Consider the following 21,652-nt stretch of genomic DNA (forward strand, 5'->3'; position numbering starts at 1 on the left):
TTCTCTCATTTTCTGGCAAGGCCACACTACCACATGCCAGACCTAATGTGTCGGACCTTCTTCCTGGTACACAAGTTTAGTCTCTTTGCCCAGCCTCACACACCCAACTGCAAATCAACTAAGAACTTGCTGCCTAAGGTGGCCTGTGCCTTTGGGGCCACTGCTCTCCTCATTTCTGCACATCCAGGCCTCCAGACACAACTCACCTAGAGGCCCACAGTGCATCAGAGACAACTTTTACCACCTTGTAGAATTACCCTCCAGAGTGGCCAACCAAGGCTTTCAGCCAGCAGAACAACCTGAAAGCCCAGACCACCCACCATTCCCACTGGCCTCAAATCCCATTCCACTGGTCCCCTTTGGGGTGCTCCTCGGGCCCCTCCTCTGCATCTAACAGCCTTTGCATACCTTCTCTAAACAGGCTTGCCAGATAAAGCAAGGTAAAATACAGGACACCCACTCAAATTTGAATTTCAAATAAATAACAAATAATTTCGTTACGTAAGTATGTCCCAGGCAATATCTGAGGCCTAAGACATACTTATCTAACAATTACAGAAAATACTTATACTAAAATATTATTTCTTATTTATCTGCAATTCAAGTGTAACTGAACATCCTGAACGTATCTGGCAACCTTCTCCAGGACTCTTTACAACTCCTTTGGGGAGTAACTTTGAGTCACCTCTGGTTATCTTTTTTTAAAGCAGTCTACTTTTTAAAAAGCATAATTGTATTTGTGGAATTTCCTCAAAATACCAGAATTTGGCTGACTCATCCCTGGCTTAGTTTTTGTTTGGTTGGTTGGCTTTGGGGGGGAGGGGGGTTTCTTTTCTTTCCTTTTTTTCATGGAAGCAAAGTTTACCATATTTTTATATCTGCTAGGCAGTTTCTGTCCCAGATGTAGGGGCAGAGGAGTCAGAGCTACATTCTCAAACTGACTTCCCTTTTTATTTTAACATAGATTTTTTATTATAGAAAGTTCAAATAACTTTAAAAGAAAGGGAATAACCTAACAATTCCCATCTCCAGCTTTAACAAGTAGCCAGCTCCAAGCTTTAACAATTTTCAGTATTTTGCAATTTTCATAATTTTTAATATTTTGAAAATCTACCAGAGGGTCATTCACATCGACTATCTTCCCATTTATTTTTCTTTTCTTCCTTCCTTTCTTTTATTTTTTTTTTTTAAGCATTTTAAAACAAATCCCAGGCCAGGCATGATTTCACCCATAAACACCTCAGTATTTTCAACAATCTTCCAAAAATACTTTCTTGGTTACTGCAGCCCACGCTGACTTCTTGCTCTAAATTGGTGGGTGACCCTTCTCACCTCAATTAGCTCATCAGGATTCATCAGCTCCCCAGGCACCAAATGAGAAGATTCACACATGTATTCAAAGGAGGTGACATATGTGTACACATTTTGTCTCCCTGTGGCATCCCCGATGTCCCTTGTGTGTGCCCAGGGGCTATTAGACTGAAGGGCACACTGTGGAAAGGCCTCACCTTTAGAGTGTCAAAGCCCTTCTCCAAGTATGAGCCGCACTTCTCCCTCTCCCCTGTGGAGGCAAAGAATTTGCTCCACCAGTCGATGAACTCCTCCTCCTGAGTGGGTAGAAAGAAAGAGATCACTTCAGAAACAGAACTTGCCAAGTAAGGCCCTTCTGGACCAGGCACCTAGCAAGGCCGATGGGCCAGCACAGTCTTCAAAGCTCTCGTGTTGGGTGAGTTCAGGGGAGCAGACCCCTGGAACTCCCCACCTCTTTAGATGCAGGCTGCGCAGACCTGACCAGAAGAAAGGTTTGAACATTGGCTCTACCCTGAGAGGCAGAAGTTCCGGTCCTAGCTCTGCCCCCCATTCATTGTGTGATGCTGTTAAGTTCTCGGGCCTCCCTTCTCCTTTTTTGAGCCCTGTGGTCCCCCTGCATTCCATGGATGTACCAAGGCTGAAATCAGAAGGTACATATGGTAACTCTTTGGGGGGAAATGTCAATAATGTGTTATTTATGAATACAATGCAGTAGACCCAGGAAAACTCAGACCCCAAAGAGCTATCCTGTCTCCCTAACCCCAGGGAGAGAAAAAAAAAAAATCAGAAATCAGAACTTAGCCTCCCCAGGGTCAGATCAAGGCAGAATCCCTGAAAATCAACAAATGCTTACAAAGGGCCCATTATGCAAAAGATACCATGCTACATGGGGGACATCAGGTAAAGAGACGTTTGTGATAACACATTCTCTGCCTTGTCCTTCCTCCACTTACTCAGATTTGTAGAAGACAGACAGGTCTCTTGGAGCACACACTGGTCTCCTCACCTTCACACATCCTACACATGGTGTGTCTACAGGTCTTCTTATTTCTTTTTTCTAGAATGGTCCTCCAGCTCTGTCCTGTCTAGTTGTGGGTGTTCCATCACCCAGGGAGTCAGCAAGCTTCCTGAAGGCCAGATGGTCACTCTGCCTCAGGTCTCCCTCCAAACCCTCCCTAGGGCTGGGCACTCAGTCTGTGCCTGCCAATAACCATCAAAACTCACCCAATTAGTGAGAAAGGCCAAGGACTAGGTGTCAAGAAAGCTGATCTGGAACTTGCTTTTCCTCCTCTATGGGAAAGCGTGTGTTAGGAGATCTCCCAAAAGTCTGCTCTGAAACTATTAAATCAACTGAATGTCTGTCACGGAGTTTCTGGAAATGCTGGTGGCTCCCTTTAAACTAATGCTCAGTCCTTTGAACCCTGGCTTCTTAAGGGTGAGAACCAGCTGGAACCAAGCCAAGGGTACCTGAACCGACACAATGGGGAGAGGGTAGGATGAGGCTCTCAGAGTCTCCACCTATCCTGGCAGTGTGGTCCTAACACCCACATCGTGGCCAGAATGTGATCCCCAGACACACAGCACAGAGCACGGGTACCAGAGGAAGGCTGAATCTACACACAGTCATTGTCAGACCAACTTACCAGGAGGTTCTTCGGCAGCTAGAGGAGAGGAAAAGCCATTCAGATGGGTTAATATATAGTGTAGCAGAGCTTTCTGGCTTGCAACCCCTCTAGAAAAAGCCAGCACAGAGCAAGGCCAACGCTAGCCCTAAGCCCTAATGCTTTAAGATCAATTTAAAGAAAAAGATACCATGGGTGAATAAACATATGCAGGCATATATATCAAATGCGTAACACAGAAAAATATATTTACACAGACATGCCCAAGGGAGATGTTTATACTGTAATGCACATATACACCACAAGAGTATACACATAACACACAGGCACATACATATACACAGAACTGTTAGACCAGAAGCCGGTTTAGATAATCCTCCTAAGTCTTCCTTCTCTTCCCCACCCTAGATACTTAAATATTTGAGTTTATGATCAGGCTCAGAGTCAGGCACAAATAGACACTATTTGTTATTCCAAAGAATAACAGAAGCACACTAATTGTGGGAGAGTTGTTACATTTCCCACAGTCTTGAAAAACCAAGCAAATGAAAAAGAAAAAAAGGAGTATGAAGACTGAGAATCTGAATAATACCACTAACAATGTCAATTAATAAGACAAACGTGTGATCCAATGACAGAAAATATACCTTCTTTTCCACCACCATCGAAGCACTTAGAAAAAAATTAAAAGCCACAAGCAGATCTCAATTAAGTCCAAGATAAACCTGTATCAGTCACATTCTCTGACCATAATGCAGTAAAGCTAGAAATTAATGAAAAATTTAAGGATTAAAATTCTCAAATTTTTAGAAATTTAAAGGCACACTTTTTAAACCCTCCTGGGTCAAAGAGAAAACCAATCTAAAATCACAGATACTTAGCTAATACCAACAGTGACAGGGCTCTGCCCCCAAATTTGTGGGTTAGAGCAAATTTGTCCTCAAAGGAAAAACATCAGTCTTAAGTGCTCTTGCTTTTATACAAAGGAATGAAAATAAATAATGATAGCTCAAGAAATTACAAAATGAAAAATAGAAAGACCATTGACAATGATGAGTAGAAATAAATACAGTAGAAAGGAGAAGAGTAGTACAAATGATAATTAAATCTTAGAGCAAACCTTCAAAAGACCAATAAAATAAACATTTATCAAATCTAATATCTAGAAGCAGATACACCACTAGGAATGAGAAAGATCAAATAGAAATATATTATGGAGAGAATGAAAATATTCAGAGATTTACTACCACCTAATCAGTGACGAAATGGGAAATGCAGATGAAGTGGGAAATCTTCTAGAAGAGTACAAATTCCCAAAATTGATTCAAAAGTAATAGAAAATGAAGAGATCAGTAATCCTGAAAGTGTAAGAGCTCTCAAAGAGGTACGTCCAACACAGACATCAGTCAGGATGCTTCCTTTGGAACAAAGTTCTAGCAGTCTCTCAAAGAATAAATCACTCTTTATTACATACACACACACACACACACACACACACACACACACACACACGTTAATCCCATTCCTGAACAGAGAAATTAAGATAATAATAGATTGTAGCAGATGCGCCATGGTCAAGCTGGATTATTCCAGAATGCAGGAGTGGCTCAGCATCACTGATTAAGGAGAAAAAACCCACATGATCATCTACAACAGAAATTTACAAACTATGGCTCACTGGCCAGCCACCTGCTTGTCTAATTTAAATACAGTCTGTGGTGGCTTTTCAGCTACAACAGCAGAGTTGAGTAGCTGAGACAGAGACCTTAAGTCCTCCAAACCTAATATATTTTCTCCCTGGCCCTTTAAGAAGAAAAAAAATTTGATTGATTGATTGAGGGTCGGGGGGACACCAGAGCTCTATCTCATGACCCTGAGATCACAACCTGAGATCAAGACCAAGAGTTCAATGCTTAACCAACTGTTCCACACAGGCACCTCTACTCTCTGGCCCTTTAAGAAAAGTTCTGCCACCCCTGATCTATAACATGCAAATAAGAAAGGGAGAGAAAGGAATGATAAAACTTTTCAGTTATTCCTAAATGAAACTCTCAGTTCATTCATTCCCATTCACTTACTCTCATTCTATTAAGAATAACAGGAAGCTTTCCTAGCATTAAAAAGGATATCTTAGAGTGATGTACAATGTTGTGCTACCAGAAATTCTCTCTTCTGGGCTTTTGCACATAGGGTTGCCTCTGCCAGTAATTTTCATGTGATGTGGATATAAAAAAGCAATAAATCAGGGTGATTTATTATTATTAGCAGAGTTCAAATCCTGCCACTCCTAGCTGTGCGACCTTAGATAACTACTTAACCTCTCTGTGCCTTAATAGTCTGTAAAATGATCAAACAGTACCAATTTGATAGAGTTATGGTAAGAAATAAAGGATTCAGTAAATATAAAGATTTTAAAATAGTACCTAGCACCTAAGTGCAATGTCAGTATTTACTGCTATCACTGATCATGGTATTATTTTTTCGGTGTGGACCAGGTTAGCTTCTTGGCCAAGGGCTGGCTCTCTCACAAAATGCCAGTGGGAGCATAGCTGGCCACAGTCTTTTCCAGAAGACAACCTGGTTGCATGTTTCCTCAGCCTTCGAAGTGTACACATGCTTTGAGCCATCAACCTGTCCTAGAAATCTATCCAAAGAAAGTAATCATAGATATGCATAAAGATTTAACTTCATTTATTATTGTGAAAAATTGGAAACAACTTAAGTAACAATAATGAACTATTTGGGTAAACTGAATACCCACGTGATTAAGTATTATGCAACATTTTAGAATGGTGCAATTGAAATAGATTTATTGGCATGGAAAGCTATCCACAACTGATGAGATTAAAAAAGGTTAATAAATGAATAATGTGATTTCCTTTTAGGAAAAGGACAAAACCCCAAATGTTCATAGCAATTACCTATGAATGACAGCATTATAAATGTTTTGTTTATTCCTTGTATTTTTGTGCATCACTCAAAATTTTCTAAATTTTCATGATGTGCATGTATTCCTTACATAATTTTAAAAATTAAAGATTTTAAAAATAAAGAACAATAACAGGACTTCAGGAAAAAATGTCACCAAGAAAATGAAAAGATAATCCACAGAATAGGGAAAAAATGTTTATAAATGATATATCTGAGAAGGGATTTGCAACCAGAATATATGGAGAACTCACACAACTCAATAATAAAAAGACAAATAACCCAACCAAAAAGGAGCAGTGCATTTAAATAAACATTCCTCTAAATAAGACTAGCAGACAGATAATAAGCACAGGGAAAGGTGCTCATCGTTAGCCAACAGGGAAACGCAAATCGAAACCACTCTGAGAAAACACTGCATACCCACCAGGACAGCTATTATGAAAAGTCTGATAGTAACAAGTAACAAGTTTTGGTAAAGCCATGGAGAAACTGGAACGCTACTGATGAGAACATAAAGGGATACAGTCACTTTGGAAAACAATCTGGCAGTTCTTCAAAAGGTTCAACAGAGAGTTATCATATGACCCAGCAATTATACTCCTAGTTATATAACCAAGAGAAATGAAAAGTTCCATCTACATCGAAATTGGTGCAGGAATGTTCAGAGCAGCTTCATTCATAACTGCCAAGAGGAAGAATCCAAATGTCCACCAGCTGGTGAATGGATAAAGAAAATGTCATATATCCACCATTTGGCAATAAAAAGCGGTGAAAAATTGATGCACATTACAACATGGATGAACCTTGAAAACAGTAGCTGAATGGAAGAGTCACAAAAGACCACATATTATATGATTCCATTTATATGAAATGTCCAGAATAGGCAGATCTGAAACCAAAAGTAGACGAATGGTCGCCTATGACTGGGAGTGGTTGGGAAGAACTGGCAGGTGACTGCTCTTGGGTACAGGGTCTCTTTGGAGTGATAAAAACCTTCTAAAATTAGTGTCAGGTCAGAAAGCATCAGGCTTCAGTGCCAAATCAGTCACAAATGGATTGAACTTGAGCATTATGAAGATGGACAGCTACTTGACCTTGTACACCAAAGACCCATCTACCAGAAAGAGAAGACAACACTTTCTCAACATAGGGACTAGAAATAAAGGAAAAGTTGAAAGTGAGTCTTGTTTTTTCCTTTTGGGAGGAGGATATAAAGGGATGTATTGTTTTAGTTACTCATTTCTTTTAATTAGAATATACTTAAATAAATATAAAACATTTTAAGAGAATGTATTTACATGAAGGGGAAAATATACAAAACTACAATTTTCTATTTCTGTAAGTTCTTTTTGAAATTTTTTCTCATCTATGGTCATTATCATAGTATATATATTATTTTCTATTCTACTTCTCCCATTTAATATTATTTTATTAAACTCTTGCAATAACTTAATATTCATTTTTCACTTAATAAATTGTATCATATATTTCAACATTTCAAAAAAACCTTCTAAAATTGATTATGGTGATGGCTGCAAAACTCTGTTAACATACTAAAAAATACATAATAAAACATACTAAAAAACACTAAATAGGAACTTGTATTATATGGATTATCTCAATAGAGCTGTTAAAAGAAACAAATGATCACATACAAGCTTATAACCTCTAAAACAACAACAAAAGCAGGAATCTTGAGTACGTATTCTAAGGAAATAAGAGTTAAATTCTTTTTTTATAAGAATAATCAAATGGTCACCGAAAAAGACCTAAATCTTAGGATACCCCGTTTTCCTCAAGAACCTCTCTTAGCTGTAATTTCCTTGTCCTTCAAAGCCTGAGGCAGGGTCCAGCGGCTGGTTCTCCCCAGCAGACACAGCTGCCGCAGATACAGGCTGTGGTTGGCCTTTCTAACTCCAGGTTACACCAGCAGGCCTGCCACTCAGTGGCTCCTGTCCCCCTCTTTTTCCTGTATCCCCCAGGCTAACGTCTTCAAATTCCACCCCCTTGGCAGACACGATACGTGCAGCAGAATCATAATTTGTATACTAATTAGCTTATCTTTTGCTTCTACAATCTTCTGCTTACCCCTTTGATCTTCCCTGTTTCTACTCCCTTGCCCTTCTCTGGAAACTGTCATACTTCCAGCCAACCCAACCTGGGTTTAACTCTATGCACATCTTCTCCATACAACCAAATGTGGCCAGAAGGGAAGAGCAAAGGAGTGGCTGCTCTCATTCCAAGTTCATGCCATAGCCTCAAGTGGGTCCCAGTGCTGTCGGTTCACCTCCCCTCAATTTTCCAGTCCTGGAATTCTCCCGTCTCCTAACACCACCTTCCTATACCTTCTGCTTTTCCCTCAGACCTTCACCTCCTTCTCCCTCTGTTCACTCTTGGCCAGTGACCCTGCTTCCTCCTTCTCTTGGAAAGCATAAGCAATCAGAAGAGAACTTCTGCAGGCCCTCGCCAGCACCTGTACCACATCCCACCTTCCCTCCTGTCACCATATGTGCTCAGCTTGCTCCCAACCCAAGGCCAACCCCTGTACTCATGCTCTAGGTCCCATACCCCTGGTCTACTCAAGACACCACTCCATGATCCTCCTCACCCTCGCCCAGGCCACCCAACACACATCTCTACTGGGTCACTCCACTAGCATTCAAACAGGTGACACTAGTTCCCTGTCACTTAAAGAAAACTCTCTTTCTCCTTTGGCTCCCAACTCATTTCTTTCTCCCCTTAACAGAAAAACTTCTAGAAAGAGTTAGCTACACTTGCGTCTAATTCTTGTTTTCCTATTGTCTCTGTTCAATCAAAGCTTGTCAAGATCACCATAACTTCAAAGATCAATTTAACGAGGACCAGGGTGATATCCTCCCCCAATCACTGGCCGGCCAAGCCTTCTCCATCTCAGCTGATTCCTCCTGGTCACCCCCCCTTTGGTCATCTGAGTGCCCCAGGGCTCTGTGTTCAGACCTCTTCTCCTCTCCATCCACTCACACTCCCTGGAGTTTGCCTGGAGACTTACACATTTAAATGGCATTGATGCTAATGAATCCCATGCTGAACTCCCTCCAGCCTAGATGACTCCTCTGAACCCCAACCCCCATTTCACATCTCCCAGTGGACATCTAATAAGCCTCTCAAATGTACTATGTCCAGAATCCAACTTCTGACCATCCTCCACCCACCTGCTCCTTCTAGTCTCCCTCAAGTAAGTAAATGGTAAGGCCTTTCTTCCAGATGTCCAAGCCCAAAACACTGCAGTCCCCTTTGAGTCCTTTCCTCTTGACCCATGTTCAGCCCACCAGAATATCCTGTTAGTGCCACCTTCAGTACATATTCAGAATCAGACCACCTCTCCCAAATCTCTAACCCCCTGTTCCCCATCATCTGGAATATTTCCCCAGTCTCCCAACTGACCTCCCTGCTTTCAGCCTTGTCTCCATATAGATCCTCAACACAACAGCCCCACACAATGGAGCCCCTCAGCCCTCATGCAGTCCCTCCAGTGATTTACCAACCCAATTCAGGATAAAGCCAAATCCTCTCATGATGTGGTCCCCTGACCTCCCTCATCTCATATCCTTTGTCTTTCCTCCTCATTCACGCTCATCCACCACAATGGCCTGCTTGGTCCTTGAGCACTTCCAACATCCCTATACTCTTGCCGGAGCACTATTCCTCCCATAGATCCACGGGGTCACTTCTCCACCTCCTTCTAGTCTTGACTCAAATGCAATCTGCTTCACCCCCCTTTCTTCACCAGATTTTAAGTCATGACCCCTCTCCCCCCCCCCCAGCAAATCCTATCCCCTCTTCCTTGCTTTTTCTCCCTAGCAATTACCACCATCTGACATGCCGTGTATTTTATTTTGGTATTTGTTTGTTGTGTCTCCTTCCCCCATGAGGGCAGAGATCTCTATCTTTTCTAACACTCTGTCCCCAGTACTTCGAGCACTGCCTGGCACGTATTTGGAGTGCAGTAAGTATGCGATGAATATATGAATGCCTAAACAGCAGGAATGCAGGGGATATTTGCCTTTTAAATTTCTGAAGACAGATAGCATAGCTATTTAAAAAAATAGTTTTAAGACAATGTTTTGTCCAGCTAGTTTTCCCACCCTCTCCAGAGGAGATGAAAATATAGAGGGGGAGAGGAAGAACTAACTAGAGATTTGTTATGATTTCAATGAGGCACACCCACAACTTGGCCCCCAGGTTAGCTCCAAAGTTTATATGGGAGAGACCCTTCCATAGCTCTGGGGATCAAGTAAACAGCAGCCCAGAAGTTGCCAGAGGAATGGGGACATGTGGTACTTGTCAGAGATGGCTACATGGGCATCATGGGAGAGAGAGCCGGGGAGCCTTCTGCATTTCCTATAGACCCCAGAGTGTCATGAAAGAGTGGCCAAATTGTACCATGTTTCCCAGAAGGGCTTGAAAAAAAAAGAGAGAAAGCCAGGGGACCTAAAAGGGTCATGTGGCCAAGATAACAAGCTATTGTCTATGTGGTTCATGGGCCCAGGAATCAGCAGGCCTACAGACAGGCAGACACATACTGGTGACCAAGGGTCTCTGCCTGTGGAGGTCATGACATTCTGGAAGCCCACCCAGAATCTAACTGTCTCCCAGGGGTAAGGACAAGGAGGAAAAGCTGAAAAATGACTCAGCTTAAACCTGAACTACTGAAGGATACTATGGCTTTTCTGTCATCAGGAAAAATGTGAGCTCAAAAAGGAGATTAAGTTGAATTACAGGAAAATAAAGTTGTGTTTTTAACACACTCACAGATGTGACTTGAAAATACCATTCCTGCTAGTTTACTAATTTGGCTTCTGATAGAGTTATTTCAAGCCCACTTCTTCCTTATCTTCCTCAGAAAGTCCAAGAATAAGTTAGCACACCCAGAAAAATGAGCCCCACAGAAACAGAACAGCCCTTCTAGTCTTAACCCTGGTGTGTCAAAGCCAGCCTCCCTCCCGGCCGATGTCAGAGGAATCCATCATCCCAAACTCCAGTAGGGTAATGGTCATATGTTCTCAAATCCCAAGTGTGCTCTTGACCTCATTTTGCAAGAGCCAAGCATCTAGTCTTGGAACATGGTAAGGAGGAGAAACAAATGTAAAAGGCTTGATTGCTAAGTGTCACCTTGGGCTTTAGCAAGAAGTCTGGCCATTAAAACTTTATATCCTCATGCCCAAAGTTCAAGGCCCCTCATGATCCAGCCAGTCGAACAAGTAAGTCTGATCAAGGCACGGACTAGCAGCCTCTCCAATTTCAACTAATAGCCAGCACTCAGTTCCTGACCAACCAGAGCCATGTAACAAAGACATGCTTCTCTGGGCCTGATCCAGTGTAATGGGCACCCTAATCCCTCTGAAGACCCAAATCAGCATAGCATACAATGAACATTTAATCTTCCATTCTCATTCAGTGGGTCTAACACATTTCATGAATATAGACAGAAAATTGACAATAATTCTAAGCCTGACTTTCTGTTAAGTAAGGAAAGTTGAGGGTGGGCAGGAGGTCTCGCTTGTATACTCTCCCAGGATGACCACTTGAATCAAAAAGTTCCCAGTTGAATCCATTAGTCACCGAAGCTATAATGTTAAACGTTGCTTGGGTTTACTATATGGAACTATATGGGTCACTATATGGAACTACTCAAACCCACCTCTACAAAAAAAGTCAATTTTTTAAAAATAATTTTAAGTAGAACTTCATTACCTACATCAATCGAGAGGTAGATATCCTAGACTGTTTTGAAAGTGGTTTCTCTCATAGCACAAATCATTATCATCAAGAGGGTAATAATATAACCCAACACTGGGATTATGGTGAGGCTATAGGTTGATGTCTACAAAGAGACTTTAGGACCTGTAAAGTTTATCATAATCAATATCCTTGTTGATACTGTCAGCATCGTCACTTCAATCCCTGATACCACTGCCCTAGAACTCAACATCTGCATAACTAGAATAATGATATGATGCCTCTCATTCTTTTTTTTAAAGATTTTATTTATTTATTTCACAGACAGAGATCACAAGTAGGCAGAGAGGAAGGCAGAGAGAGAGGGGGAAGCAGGCTCCCTGCTGAGCAGACAGCCCGACTCAGGGCTTGATCCCAGGACCCTGGGATCATGACCTGAGCCGAAGGCAGAGGCTTTAACCCACTGAGCCACCCAGACACCCCTCATTCTTTAATTAATGTCTAAGTTTTAAGCAATGGAGACTATTTGCTCATACACGCACAAATACAAACACAGACACAACATACGAGTACTTACGCCTACATGGAGACCAGATAAACCCCCAAACGTGCAAGCACCCCAATTTCCAACCTGCCCTACCCCATTCATACTAAACTTCTCATGCCCCGCAAACCCACACAAACACATGCCCACAGCCAGCTACCATGTTGATTCAGCAGAACTCTACATACTCACAACAAAAATCACATAATCATTTCCACAAGCGGAACACCGGGCTTTCAAGCTCTTGTTGACACTCCCTATTGTCCTGCCTCTGTGTCTGCTGTAGGAATCATTACTGTGCTCAATCTGACTTTAAGCTGGACCAGCAGAGGTGGGAGGGAAGGGAAGACCTTTAACCAAAATGCTGAATTACTTCCAAAAGGCCCAGTGAGAAAGTGTGCCTGGAATCTAGCAAAGTCAAGCAGATGGTGAGCAAAGAAGGGTCAGGACCTGATCATCTGATGACTGGCCTGTTCCAGATGGGAGACCCAAGTCGGGTGGGGAACCTCTGGGGAAGGCCAGCTTCCTAGACCTCTCCCAGTTCTGGCGCCTAAGGTAGGTAAGACACAGGAGCTCATGACTTGGTCCTCTGAGGCTAGGGTGAGCACTTACACCCAAACAGAAAGTACAGAGGAATGGGATCTTCCCAGTAGGGCGAATGAAAGAAGACCACATCAGGTCTTCTCACCGATGAAGACAGCAATGAGACATCACGAATTCAGAATTTGTGATGGTTCCAACAGGGCCTGGGCAAAAGCTTTCCTTACCTTCTTCATTCTGCTTATATAGACAGTTTTGCTTAGCAAGAGTTCCAACAATCTACTTAGGAGAAGAACAATTTTTGAAGGCTTTCCCGGGACTGCTGAAGCATTCATCAAACTACAGACACTAATCTTAGCTATCGTAAATTCAATTTTAAAAGTATTTTGGGGGAGCCTACTATGTGCCAAAGTCAACCTACTTTCTAGTTACTGTGTGCATTTTCATACACAAAATCACATTACTTTTCAAATATTTTCTATTTTGAATTTGATTCTACTTCGGTCTGGCTTCCCCATCCTTCAGTTAATGTCAGAGAGGTGTTAAAGACACTGGTTTGTTTAATAAGCTTCAGTGAGCATCCTCGGGGCACTGGGGTGGAGGGGGGGGAGATGTTTACTCAGCCATGAGCCCTGTACCAAGTTTCAAGCACTGTCCTGACCCAGGCTACAGGGCGGGTGGGGGGCAGGCAGGGACGGGACAGTTAGGGATAGGAAGGCATGCAATGAGACCAATGAGACCTCAGAGGAAACTTCTGGTCCTTCAGATTTCCACAGAAAGCTGAGCATTTTGTCACTGAGAAGAGATGAATCCTTTTCCTCTGGATGGGGAAACAGGTCCCTCATGGACCAGGGAAAGACCTTTCGGGAAGAGGAGAGGATATGGCGGGGTGGAGGCGGACACAAGGAGGGCTGGTTGAAGGGGGCTGGGGCCTCCTCCTGTCTGATGAGGCCCTGGAGTTTGCCAGACAAGTTTCACCCCGGGCTGTCCCCCCTGCAGTGTGCATTGAGGGAGGAGGGGTGCACCCCCGAGGAGACCACAGGAATGCCAAGCAGGGGAAAGGCGCCCGGAGCCAAGGGCTCCGGCAACGAGGATCCAATATCGGCGGGTGACTCCAGCCCCCGTAACAGGAGAGACCGTAAAGTATGTGCTCTGCTTCCCAACCAGCAAACACAGCAAATAACCAATTACTCCAAATAGCTAACAGATTTCGGCTCTGATTTCCCTCCCCTTGCCTCCCCTGTGCCTTCACTTGTCATTTGATGGGCGATTTGTATTTGCTCTGAGAAAATGAGAGAAGGAATGACTCACAAAGGAAGGTCCAGATTACACGCAGTGACAGGCATCAAACCTCCCTCATCAGAACTAATGGGAGTGGGGGGAGGCCAGGCTGCACTGGCAACACATCTGAACCAGAGATATTTTTAAAGAAGTGCAGTTTTGGACTTTCAAACACATACAGTAATTCTCGCTGAACCAATATTGCCAAGTACATGTCCTTAGGAAACTGACTTCAGGGAGAAGATAGGTATCCTCCTAATTAGCACATCTGCTAGATACCAAAGTACAGGGAAAACCTTTCGTGTTATTAAAGTTAAAATACTCCCCCTCAAACACTCAAGTTCAGAGGTGCAACCGTGAAGTTCTGAGACAAACAGCCTTGGATGCCTTCTGGAAATGCTTCCTCACTTGGGAGCCACACCCTGTAATTGATTCCTTTGCTCAAAAAAAACCTTTGCTTCAAAGTCTTGGGATAAATTGTTGTCAGTATTCATGAGCTGCAATGAGGCATTCCCCCAAAACTTGGAATTAAGGGAAATAGGGCTGCCCTCGGAGAATTAGACCGTGAAATCAATGCAGAGTGGTTCAGAGGAAGGACAGGCAAAAATCACCTCAAAGCAGAAGAGTGGCTCTTACACTAAGCCTTAACCCTAAATGGGTAGGTTGTCTTAATACATCTAGAGAAAGAATATGTCAGTGAAGAAAAGAAATTGACCAGTCCCACAAATACAAGAGAAGGGAAGGCTGGCTGCTGACAGTCGTGCACATCAGAGCCCTCGGGATGGTCTGGACCTTTGGAGATGGATGGATCTGTCCATCTCAGTCAGCTGCCACTAAATTTCAAGTCACAGAATGATCTCTCCTCATTCTGATTCCTTACTCATCTGCAATCACAACTCGGCTTCCCAATTGCTGAACCTGTAAGATATCATGGGCTGGGCCACAACCCAGGGTCATGTCCCCTGGGCAGAAGTATTTCTCACTGTAAACTCATAAACTGGTAACCTCAGTTTGAGACTTGAAGAATGAATACCTAACCCTAAACTCATCAGGAGTCCAAACCCACAAGAATGAGGATCTACCCACAATACTGTAGAAACTTCCCAAAGAACACTCCTGCTTGCTCTCCTCTACTTCAGAAACTCCTTACATAGAGGTCAATAGGTGAGGACCATGACCCTGACCTAGTAAGCTAACACAGAGCTGCCACAACAAACAGAAAACAAGCTCTTCAGTCCCATGTAAAAGCCTCTGATTCTGCTTTCCTTCTTAATTCTCCTACCCTGCTGGATTCCTAACTGAGCAAGGTAAAAATATAACAATGTTAGACTGTTTTCTTCTTCCTTTTCCAAAATATTGAGATTAGAAGGGGTTCCCTGCACTAAGATACTCAGAACTATCTGAGCTGTCAGTACTTGACAAGCAAGGACTTCCCTCTGTAAGGACAGAGAGAAAGAAGAGAATAAGGTTCAAAAGAAGGGGAGCGATATGAGGACTAAGACAAGTGTTAGGCTAAAGAATTGAGTAAAAGACAGAAGAAAACAAATGACTACTTTATGTTTGCAGAAAGTCTTAAGAGGATATACAAAGTTAGAGTATGAGTCCTGAAGGACATATAACCTTCAGGAAGACAAATATGACTGTCAAATGCAAAACAATAATAGAGACATCGATTTCTAGCAAAACGACAAACAAGAGGGCCAGAAAGTCTCCAAGAACACCTAAATTAACAGATAAGATGTCTTTAAATCCTTTTTAAATGCATGCCTGCACTGAGGGGAATGTAAAGAAAATCCTTGGGGGCAAATGGGAGAGCAAAAATCCAGAGAAATAAGGAGCCAAAATGCAAGCTAACTGTGGGGCCGATAAAGCCCAAGCCAAACGTTTAATTTTAGTGAATCTGGGTTTGTAGCATTTCCAGGCATCTGGTCAGGTAAACACATACCCTTTGTGAAAGAATTTAACTTTCATGCAGGCCTCAAAGAACTCTCAGGTAAAGTTCCAAGGAACATGAGCTCACAATCGGAAATACCATAAAACATAAGGAACAAGCCACCATGAGCAAGAGTCAGCTAGAAACGCCAACTACATATCAGACCCATTAAGACAATAGGAAACAGAACTGTCAGAAATAAGACTTTTTTTTTTTAAAAAAAGCTGTTTAAAAATAAAAAAGCCACTAAAAATTATGACGAAGGAGCAAGAGATTTTTAAAAATAAGTAAGCTGACTGCAGGAGGTGGGGACAGAAGAACTTTTCAAGCTAAAAATATAATACTTAAGACTGAAACTCAAAAAAAAAAAAAAAAAGACTGAAACTCAATAGGTGGGGTCAAATAGCCTTAGAAACAATGGAAGACTTAATGAACTAGAAGATCTATCTTCAGAAGTTAGCCAGAGTGCAATACAAAGAAACAATAATATGAAAGAAAGGTGAACTAACATGGAGAACAAAGAAGATCCATCATAAGTTCCAGAAGGAAATGATAGGGAGAATGTAATGTTTAAAGAGACAGTGGTAGAGAACTACCAGAACTAATTAAAAGATGGGGGGGGGGGGAACAGTTCTCAGATTTAGGAAGACAATAGCACAATTGAAGCCAGAAGATAGTAAATTAGTCCCTTCAAAATGCTGTTAGAAAATAAGTGTCAATAAACTAGTACTTCCAAAATAAAGGTGAAATAAAAATATTTTCAAGCAATAATTTAAAAGTGAGAAAGTTTACAATGAATTGATTCTAATTATAAGAATTTCTATAAGTTCTACTTCAGAAAGAAAGAAGATGACCCAGGAGGGAAAAGACTGACACACAAGACCAAGTAGTAAATGTGGGTATAGCTAACAGAAAATGGGCTACTTTAAAAAATGATATTGTTTTTTAAATGATGCTTATTTATGAGGTAAAACTAAAATACTGAACAGAAGTTTGAAAATTGGTATGTGATTGGAATTTAAGAAATCTAAGTTCCTTGTGACATTCTGGAAGAAGTTATAAATATTAATTAGACTTGGACTTTGCATGATAAAGTTTTTATACTATCATTAAAGGAATAGAACAATGTATAGCTTTGAAACTGAAAAGGGAAGAAGGAATGGGGAAGGAAAAGTAATCTTTCAAGCTGAAAAAGAAAAAAATAAGGGCAAAAAGGGTAGGATGAATAAAGATAAGAAATAAGATGGAAGAAATAAATCCAAATATATCAGTAAACACAATTAATGACTAGACTCTTCAACTCTCTAGTTTAAAAAAATAATATTGCCAGAACACATAAAAGAAAAAATGGAATCCATCTATTTGCTGTTCACTAAAGAGACGTCTAAAACAAAGTTACAGAAAGATTGAAAGTAAAATAATAGAAAAAGGTATACTAGGAAAATATTGGCCAAAAGGAAGCTGGTGTAGCTATTTTAACGTCAGACAAAACAGTCTCATTAGATATTTTAAATTTAAAGTAGATATTTTAAAAGTCAAAGGGACAGAGGTTCATACATGTCATTTAAGGGTTCAATTTTCTAGGAAGATATGAAAATTCTAAAAGTGTTTGTGGCTAATAACACAGCATCAAATATGTATAGAAAAAAGATCATAAGGAACAAATGATAAATATCAAATCAAAGCAGGATGTTCTAATATACCCTTCTCAGAAATTAATGAACACCACATACAAAAATCAGAATAAAAATAAATTTAAATAACACAATTAATAAGTCTGATCTAAAAGGACATGTTATTTGTAAAACCCATTTAGAGAATAGACTTTCTTTCCAAGAAAACAGAGGATGGTTACATAAATTTATCTTCTAATAGTTCATAAAGTAAGTGTAAAGAACCATAACAAACAGACCACATTCTCTGAACCATCACACAGTTAAGCTGAAACCAATAGCAAAAAGATAACTTAAAACATAATTTAGGAACTTCCAAATCTATTTTTAAGCAATTCACCCATCAAAAAGAAATACAGCAAAAATCAATAGATACTTAGAACTGGAAAATAACAACAACAACAAATCAGTCATCAAAACCTGTGGGATGCATAAAGCAGTACTTAGAGGAAAATGTATAGCCTTAAATGTTTACATGAGAAAAAGAGAGAGTCTGAAAATTGATGAACTAAGCATAGTCCTTAAGAGGTTAAAAATATAATAATTCTCCCCAAAAATTGAAGGAAGGAAATTAACAAACTAGAAAACAAGGAAACAATAAAATATCAACAGAGCTAAAATTGGTTCTTAAAAAAGACAAAAAAAAAATCTGACAGATTCTAGCAAAAATAATAAATTATAATCTTAGGAATTAAAAGGAACATCAATGAAAAAAGAAAAAATGAAAAAGTAAAAGGTTATTGTGAGAAATGCTACATCAGTATTTTTTAGGAAGAAATGGATCCTATAAAATATAAATCACCCAAAGTGACTCACATAGAAAAAGAAAACCTCAAAGGTCCTATAAACATTTTTCCAAATATATCAGCAGTTTAAAATTTCCCCCAAAAAAATACTTGGTCAAGACAGTTTTAGAAATGAATCTACCAAACATTCAGGCAAAAAATAATGTAAATCTTTTTTCATTCATTCAGAGATTAGAAAAAAAAGTATATATGCCCCCAAGTCATTTTATAAGATTAGTATTATCTAAATACCAAAACCTGAAAAAAAAACCACTATCAGAAAAAGAAACTTCTAGCCATTACCATTTATGGTAATTGATAAAAAAAAAAAAAATCCTAAACTAAATATTTGCAAACTGAATCTAGCAATGCAGAAAGAAAATAGTAATAATAATGCATCATGACCAGGACAGAGTGTTTCAGAAATTCAAAGTTACTTTAGCATTTAAAAGAAATCTCTTAATGTAATTCACCACATTAACAGATTAAACAAATTATATGATCGCCTCAACAAATACATTAAAAACACTCAATAAAGTTTCATATTATTCACACTAAAAACTTTTAGCTAACTTGTAATCATTCACCCAAGGCAATAGTGGTATAACATAAAAATATTCACTTTTAAATTAGAGTAGATAAGAATACTCTCTTATCAGTTACATAGAACATTAAACTGAAGGTCCCAGGCAGTGCAATAAGATAAGAAAAGGAAATAATAAAAAAGAAATAGAAATTAGAAGTACACAGAAGAATCAATCAAAACCATGATTAATCACAAATTATATGAGACTACACGGAAAAATCCAGAAAATCATCAAATCAGTAGAATTAATATGACAGTTTAGCAAAGTTTCTGAATATAATATCAATACGTGAGGATAAATTTCATTTATATACAAGCAAAAAATTATTAGAAAATGTACCTTTAAAAATACAAGTAAAAATAACAATGAAGCACAAAAATAGCCAGAACTAAATTTAATAAAATTTGTACCAGAGTTTTTTGGAGAAAATTATAAAAGTATATTGAAAAAATTAAAGAATACCTAAATAAACGGAGAGCTTTAACATGTCCTTGTTTAGCAATATTATAAAAACATTCTCCATAAATTGATTCAGAAATTCACTCAATCACAAATCACAACAGTTTTTCTAAAGAAATTGACAAACTAATTCTAAAATCGAGATGGAAAAGCAAATGACAGGGCGCCTGGGTGGCTCAGTGGGTTAAAGCCTCTGCCTTTGGCTCAGGTCATGATCCCAGGGTCCTGGGATCGAGCCCCACATCGGGCTCTCTGCTCAGAGGGGAGCCTGCTTCCTCTTCTCTCTCTCCCTGCCTTTCTGCCTACTTGGGATCTCTGTCTGTCAAATAAACAAATAAATAATCTTTAAAAAAAAAAAAAAAAGAAAGAAAAGAAAAGGACAAAGACAGCATGACACTTCTAAAAATGAACAAGGCTAGACTATTTCCTTTACCAGATATGAAGGCTTATAATAAAGCTATAGTGAATGAGACAGTAGAGTATTAGTACAGGAAAGGACCACTGGAACAGAATAGAGAGCTACAAACCAACCACACTTACATGGAAACCTGATATATTACACAATTGTCCTTATAGATCAAGAAAGGATAGATCATTCCACAATAATACACATTCACTGGTTATCTACATGGGAAGAAATAAAAAGAAATCTAATCTCTATCTCACACTTTGCACACAACACAAATCAATTCCAGATGGAATAAAGACTCCAGTATGAAAAGGGCAAGATTTTAGAATTTTAGAATTTTGAGGAAAAAATGTAGATTAATAGCCCCTTTTTAAAAATTGAATCTTAGAACACTGAAAAAATAAAATAAAATCTAAAAAAAAAATTTTTAAACAATGCAGAGATGGGGGGAGGGCAGAGAGAGAGAGAATGAAGTGACAGCCTAAGAAATCCAAAATATATACAACAGGAATTTCAGAGGAAGAGGGCTTAAAATTGACTAGAAATTAAGGAAACTAACCTAACAGCAAGAATTTTTAAAGAGCTGATTCCTTGGATGAAAACAACCATAAAAGTAAAAAAAAATTAACAACATAAATCACAAAATTAGGAATGAGGATGAAAATAGAACAGATACAGAAATGTGTTCTTCTATTGTAGTAAAATATACAATTTCATAATAATTTAATAAGTAATATCTGGGAACATCTAACCTACCAAACTGACAGAAGTAGAGAGTGATCAAAAAATCCCCTTTTTGGGACGCCCAGGTGGCTCAGTTGGTTAAGCAGCTGCCTTCGGCTCAGGTAATGATCCCGGCGTCCTGGGATCGAGTCCCATATCAGGTTCCTTGCTGGGCAAGGAGCCTGCTTCTCCCTCTGCCTCTGCCTGCCATTCTGTCTGCCTGTGTTCACTCACTCTCTCTCTCTGACAAATAAATGAATAAAATCTTTTAAAAAAATCTTATAAAAAATCCCCTTTTTCATGCACACACAAAAAGCACAGGGTAGATGTATCTTATACAATTATATAAGATAGGTACTCCTGAAAAATCTAAAATTCAAAACTCATATAACATAGTACCATTTTCTGTTGTTTTTAAGATGTACTTATTTATTTGAGAGACAGAGCGCATGATTAGGGAGAGAGAGAGAATTTCAAGCAGACTCCATGCTGAGCTTGGAGCCTGATGAGGGACTTGATCTCATGATGGTGAGATCATGACCTGAGTCTAAATCAAGAGTGTGATGCTTAACAGACTCAATCACCCAGGTACCCCACATAGCACCATTTTCAAAAAAAAAAAAAAAAGTATCCTATTTACCAGCTAGACCATAAACACAATTCACTTGGCCACCACCTTTTAAATTACATGCTTGTTAATCATTTTTTGAATTTAGGTTGATTCATATTACTACACATTTTATACGTAAAGCAAGACTACTAATTTTTTTTTGCTATTTACTGTTTATATCATGCAATTTCCAATGTATGTAATTCCGATTCAAAGTGTCTTTAGTGTATTTTCAAACCTCTAAGAAACTATAATTCTCATGCTATAGAGACTGTTTAAGAGCACAGAAAATGAAAGAATACCTCAAAAAAAATTTTTGATGCAACTATTATTATTCAGAATTACCAGAAACAACTTTAAAGTGGTACTCATTAATAGAGATACAAAAATCCTAAATAAGTTAGAGCAAATATAAGTCGTGCTATAGACTAGAAGTTCTTACAAACTTGCCCTTCACCAGGATCAACAAACACTACCTATTCTCTCTGCAGACAATCAAAGGTACAGAGCCTGCTGAACGCTGCTA

At 39.7% G+C, this 21,652-nt stretch overlaps 1 protein-coding gene across 21 annotated transcripts in view; it reads right to left on the reverse strand.

The window, feature by feature from the left end:
• DYSF (dysferlin) overlaps nt 1-21,652 on the reverse strand; it is a 203,042-nt gene that overhangs the window by 32,050 nt on the left and 149,340 nt on the right. For all 21 annotated transcript variants that reach the window (XM_059405860.1, XM_059405868.1, XM_059405877.1 and 18 more), the window contains one exon: nt 1,509-1,607. In XM_059405860.1, coding sequence (XP_059261843.1) covers nt 1,509-1,607 — 99 coding nt within the window. The remainder of the gene's footprint in view (nt 1-1,508; nt 1,608-21,652) is intronic.

Source organism: Mustela nigripes, chromosome 7 (assembly GCF_022355385.1).
Source record: "Mustela nigripes isolate SB6536 chromosome 7, MUSNIG.SB6536, whole genome shotgun sequence".
NCBI classification, from domain to species: domain Eukaryota; kingdom Metazoa; phylum Chordata; class Mammalia; order Carnivora; family Mustelidae; genus Mustela; species Mustela nigripes.